The sequence below is a fragment of the Trifolium pratense genome, linkage group LG5 (genome assembly GCF_020283565.1).
Source record: "Trifolium pratense cultivar HEN17-A07 linkage group LG5, ARS_RC_1.1, whole genome shotgun sequence".
NCBI classification, from domain to species: Eukaryota; Viridiplantae; Streptophyta; class Magnoliopsida; order Fabales; family Fabaceae; genus Trifolium; species Trifolium pratense.
The window spans coordinates 36,134,734-36,140,238 of record NC_060063.1 but is presented as its reverse complement, the minus strand read 5'-3'; the positions used below and the strand labels follow the sequence as shown (position 1 = coordinate 36,140,238).

Genomic DNA, 5,505 nt, shown 5'->3' with positions numbered 1-5,505 from the left:
CTGATCATATGCCTATACTACTAGATTTTAATACTTTTGCAGGTCCAACAACAAAGGAAAGAGGGCCAAAGCCTATTCGTTACGAACAAATTTGGACCAGGGACCCCCTACACTATCAAATTGTCAAGGATGCTTGGCAGAAAAATAGAGGAACTACTATCAAAAAACTTAATGACACCCTATCCTCTCTCCATAAATGGGGAACAAACCGTTTTGGAATCATTCCTAAACGCATCTAAACCCTTCAAACTGAGTTACAAGTGATAAATGACCAAAATGGCATTGAAGACCTAACCTCCCAAATAAAGGAAAAAGAGAAGGAATTAGACAATATCATGGAATGTGAGGAGACATGGTGGAAACAGAGATCAAGAGAATTATGGCTTAAACATGGGGACAAAAATACCAAGTATTTTCATATGAAGGCTAACATTAGAAGAAATAAGAATAAGATTGAAAAAATCACTGACTCTCATGGACACACTCACACTGATGATGGTGGAATAGAGAAAGTTTTAGTGGATCACTTCAAGACTTGGTTCACAAAACAAGATGCTCAAGCAATACCTGATACTATCACAGTAGTAAAAGATAGAATCAACACTGACATGTACCAAGAGCTGAATAGACATTTTACTAAAGAGGAAGTATTTCAAGCAATAAAGGACATGAAAGCTCTTGCAGCCCCTGGCCCTGATGGTTTACCTGCTATATTCTACCACACTCACTGGGAGGTCATTGGAAAGGAGGTAACTGACATGGTGCTAAATGTTCTTAATAACAATGGTGACCCTAGCCACCTAAATAACACGTATATCTGCCTCATCCCAAAAATAAATAACCCTGCATCCCCTAGTGACTTTAGGCCCATATCCCTCTGTAATGTTACACTCAAGATCATCACCAAAACCATAGCCAACAGAATAAAAACAATTCTACCGGATGTGATTAGCCCTAACCAAAGTGCCTTCATACAAGGCAGACTCATTACTGACAATGCCCTCATTGCCTCTGAGATTTTTCATTATCTTGCCCATACTAAAAGGAAAAATGGTCATGTTGGGATCAAGACGGATATGACAAAAGCTTATGACAGGGTTGAATGGGAGTTCCTTGAGGCAACTATGTCCATTATGGGGTTCCCAGCTACTATGGTGCAAACTATTATGAAATGTGTTTCTACAGTCAAATTTTCCATACTCATCAATGGTTACCCATCACAAGAGTTCTATCCTCAAAGGGGACTCAGACAGGGAGACCCTCTCTCACCCTACCTTTTTATTATCTGTGCTAATGTTTTATCGGGGCTAATATCAAGAGCCCAACAAGAAAAACTTATCCATGGGGTCAAAATATCCCAAGGGGCTCCTGAAATTAGTCACTTACTCTTTGCTGATGACAGTCTAATTTTTTGCAGGGCAACTAGTAAGGAGGTCTCCACCATCCATGAAATAATTCAAGCTTACCAAAAAGCATCTGGACAACTTGTTAACTTAGTAAAATCTGAAATGCTTTTTAGCAAAGGAGACACTGCTGACATTAAAGGGGAAGTATCTAGAATCTTGCCTATGCAAACTGTAGAGCACTTTTCAAAATATCTAGGTATGCCTATAATGCATGGAAGATCCAAACAACAGATTTTCAACTATATCAAAGAGAAAATTTGGAACACTACAAGAAAACCTGAAATTATTGACCAATTTTTTTGAGGGCTAAAAGCCCTCAGTAATGTATTGATCATTTATTGAAGGCTAAAAGCCCTCAGTAATGCATAAAACTGGTCTACAAATTGATTTTAAAAAAAAAACAAATAAAAGTATCATTATTGAAGGCTAATGGCCGTCAATAATATACATCGTGAGAAGCAAAGTCAGAAAAGTTGTAAAAAGCTGTCTTGCACTGTAAAAAAAATAGTTTAATGGTTATCTCCATATCACATCAAAACAAATTTTTATGGAGATTATTATTTGTTGTCTTGTGAAATACAAAACACACTGAGGTATTGTGTTATACAACTTTCCTTTATTTTTTCTGCTTTGCAAGTGCAGAGACTATCACGCAAGTTAATGGTACTGCAATTGCACAACCGATAGAGAGTCCAAGTTCACATGACCTGCAAATTTATGGGATTGTTGTGACTATTGTGTTATGCTTTATTGTATTTGGAGGAGTGAAGATGTGGTAAAAGAATGAAACGTCAGTGCTTGATACAAAATCAAACAAATCTCCACAATAGCATAACCTCACTCCTAATCCTCTATCCACAAGTTCTTCAATTTTACAACCTTTCTTCAATTTTCTAGAATCCCAACAACAAATAAAAGAGCAGCTTTTGTAGATCTAGATCTACAAGTTCCGGTTTCTTTAACAAAAGGCTTGTCCGATCCAAAACAAAAAATGAGAGAGAGGTTTGCGGATTTCGGTTTCGTGGTGGTGGTTGCGTTTGATTCCGGCGGCAGTTCATCTTTCTCTCACTTTTCTTGATTGATTTTTTCTTTTTGGGTTGTTTTTCTGGTTATAGATTAGAATAAGCAAGAGATTTTTTAATAAAATTGTTGAAGATGATTGATCGAATTGATAGAAATGGAAGAAATTTGGAGGTGTTATTAGATCTATGAATTTCTATTGAAATGGAAGATGATTGAACGTAGAAATTGTTGAAGATAATTGAACTAATGCATAGAAATTGATATGAATTTGTGATTATTTTTAGATCTAAGAATTTGTGATAATTTAATTATTTAATTATTTAAAAATTAGAATTTCTGATTTTTAAATAATTATATAATTATTTTTTTTAATTCTCATAGACAACTTATTGAGGGTCCTGGGCCGTCAGTAATGCTTACTGGCGAACATTTTTGTGAGGGTCCAAGGCCGTCAATAATGTTTGCATTTGTGACGAATTTTGTACATTATTGAGGGCTTTTGGCCCTCAATAATCCTTTGTTTTCTTGTAGTGGAAAAAGCTTAAAGGATGGAAGGAAAAAAATCTATCTTTTGCAGGAAGAGGCACTCTAATCAAGGCTGTGGCTCAAGCCATCCCTACATATATTATGAGCTGCTTTCTCATTCCTAAAGGGGTACGTGAACAACTTGAAAGAATGATATGTAACTTTTGGTGGGGAAGCACCACTGACCTCAGGAAAATACACTGGATAAAGTGGTCAAAGGTTTGCACTCAAAAGAAAAGTGGGGGACTAGGCTTCAGAAATCTGAGAGCTTTCAATGAGGCTCTTTTGGCAAAACAGGGCTGGAGGCTTATCACTAATCCAACCTCACTGGTGGCCCAAGTCCTTAAGGAAAAATATTACCCTAATGAAGGTTTCCTAAATGCAAAACACAAACAAATGATAAGCTACACCTGGAGGAGTATTACACAGGCCAGTTGGGTTTTACAAAATGGATGTTACTGGACAATAGGGTCTGGCCATGACATTAACATCTAGGATGACAAATGGATACAGCAAAAAGCTACTAGTTACAAGGTAAACCCTAGGCCTAATGATCTGAACCTCACCAAAGTCAAGGAGCTTATGGATAATAACTATCATGAATGGAATGAAACTATTATAAACCAAATTTTCCACCCTTATGATGCTCAAATGATACTAAATATACCTATCATTGACAAAACACAACCTGACACAATTACATGGGAAGGTACACAGGATGGACAATATTCAGTAAAGTCTGGCTATAATGCTATCATGAATTGGGGTAGTCTGTCAAATGCTACCTCTTCCAATAACACTCAACATATCTGGAGCACCCTTTGGAAGCTAAATGTACCCCCTAAGCACAGTCACCTACTTTGGAGAGCTCTAAAAAATGCCTTACCAGTGAAAGGCAATTTATTCAAAAGAGGGGTCAGATGTGAACCCTTATGCCCTCGATGCTCAAATACTACAGAAACAATCAATCATGTGTTCTTAGAATGTGAATGGGCAAAACAAGTATGGTTTGCCTCATCTTTGAATCTAAACCTAAGGCTCAACCAAATCTCTGAATTCTTCGACTGGATCAATTTTATGAAAAACAACACAGATAAAGAATGCATGGAGAAGATTACAGCTATCACCTATGGAATATGGTACGCTAGAAACATGCTAGTTTTTTAGAATAAGTACTTACCTCCTCAAGACATCAGCTTCAATGCGTTGAACCAGATACAGGAATACCAGCTCTATGGCTTTGAGCAGCAAATCCAAAATCCGTGCGTGAGAACAAAAGGTTGCAATAACGATATAAGCTGGAGTCCACCACCTAGGGGCACCCTGAAGAACAATGTGGATGCTCACCTAAGCAGTGATGGCCATTGGTTAACAGGGATGATTCTAAGGAGGTCGGATGGGAGCGCCATCAGAGTTGCAACTAGGGCTCACAAAGGGACGACGGATGTAATAACAGGCGAAGCTTTTGGGCTAATGGATGCAATTGAATGGATCGAAAGGGGGATGGGAGAAAGGAAGGTGATATTTGAACTTGACTCGCAAATTGTTGTGAACGCTGTTAAAGAAAAGAGTGTGATTCGCAGAAGCTGGGGCTATATCACTCGGCGCTGCAAAACCTTCCTCCAAAACAACCCTAATTCGTCGATAGAATGGGTTCCAAGGGTGAAGAATCGGACTGCTCATGAAATTGCAATTTGGGCCGAATCAGAACCCAACAAAGAATGGATTGATAACATCTCACCTTGTATTCTGCCCTTTATCCAAAAAGATAAAGGCAATATTACTCCTTTTTCAGTTTATGTTTAATAAAGTTTTTTCACCTTCAAAAAAAAAATGTTACAATTTTTTTTTTTAACTCTTTAATTCTCAGAAAAAAGAACTCCGATAATTCAGAGTTTGCTCGCAATCTAACCAAATAATGGGCTTTGAGTAATGTTATACATATCTCACATCAATACAATTGTGGTTAAAAAAGATTCTTCATATGATTTTTATCCAAACATAATTTATTAAAGTCAAAATTTAATTCACCCTATATTAATATTTTTCTTAGCTTATAAGAATGTTATACGTCTCTTCAAAAATTAAATATTATCCATGTGAACTGAATTGAAATGGCTTTGAGTAATGGCTTAGAGTAATGTTTATTTGGAAAATTGACTAATGGCTTTGTAAAAAGGGTTCAAAAATGGATTGTTTATTTCAATATACAATCCATATTTGAAATACATTAAAACGTGTAAAACTAGGTTATTTCTGAAACAATACATCTACATTATGCATATTAAGTAAAAACAATGTTTTATGAATTGTATTTTATTTTGAAAGTGCATGAGTTTTCTAACGCCACATAATCAATCTATATAGTATATATATGAGTGGTAGATGAAGTATCAAATGCATTCTTATATTTTGGCATTTCTATACTATATACTTTAGATTTATCTCATATATTCCAATGGCCCATCATTCAAAGAAACAATCAATTTCTATACTCTTATATACTATAATATTTTGCTTAGTTATGTGTGAAATTTTTATGTGCCAAGGT

At 36.2% G+C, this 5,505-nt stretch overlaps 1 protein-coding gene across 1 annotated transcript; it reads left to right on the top strand.

The window, feature by feature from the left end:
* The first annotated feature begins 335 nt into the window (after nt 1–335).
* LOC123886537 lies at nt 336–4,760 on the top strand. Its single transcript, XM_045935844.1, has 5 exons — nt 336–1,602; nt 2,049–2,158; nt 2,961–3,173; nt 3,450–4,093; nt 4,151–4,760. Exons 1-5 carry the CDS (start codon nt 336–338, stop codon nt 4,758–4,760), a joined length of 2,844 nt encoding a protein of 947 aa, XP_045791800.1.
* Nucleotides 4,761–5,505: the final 745 nt, after the last annotated feature.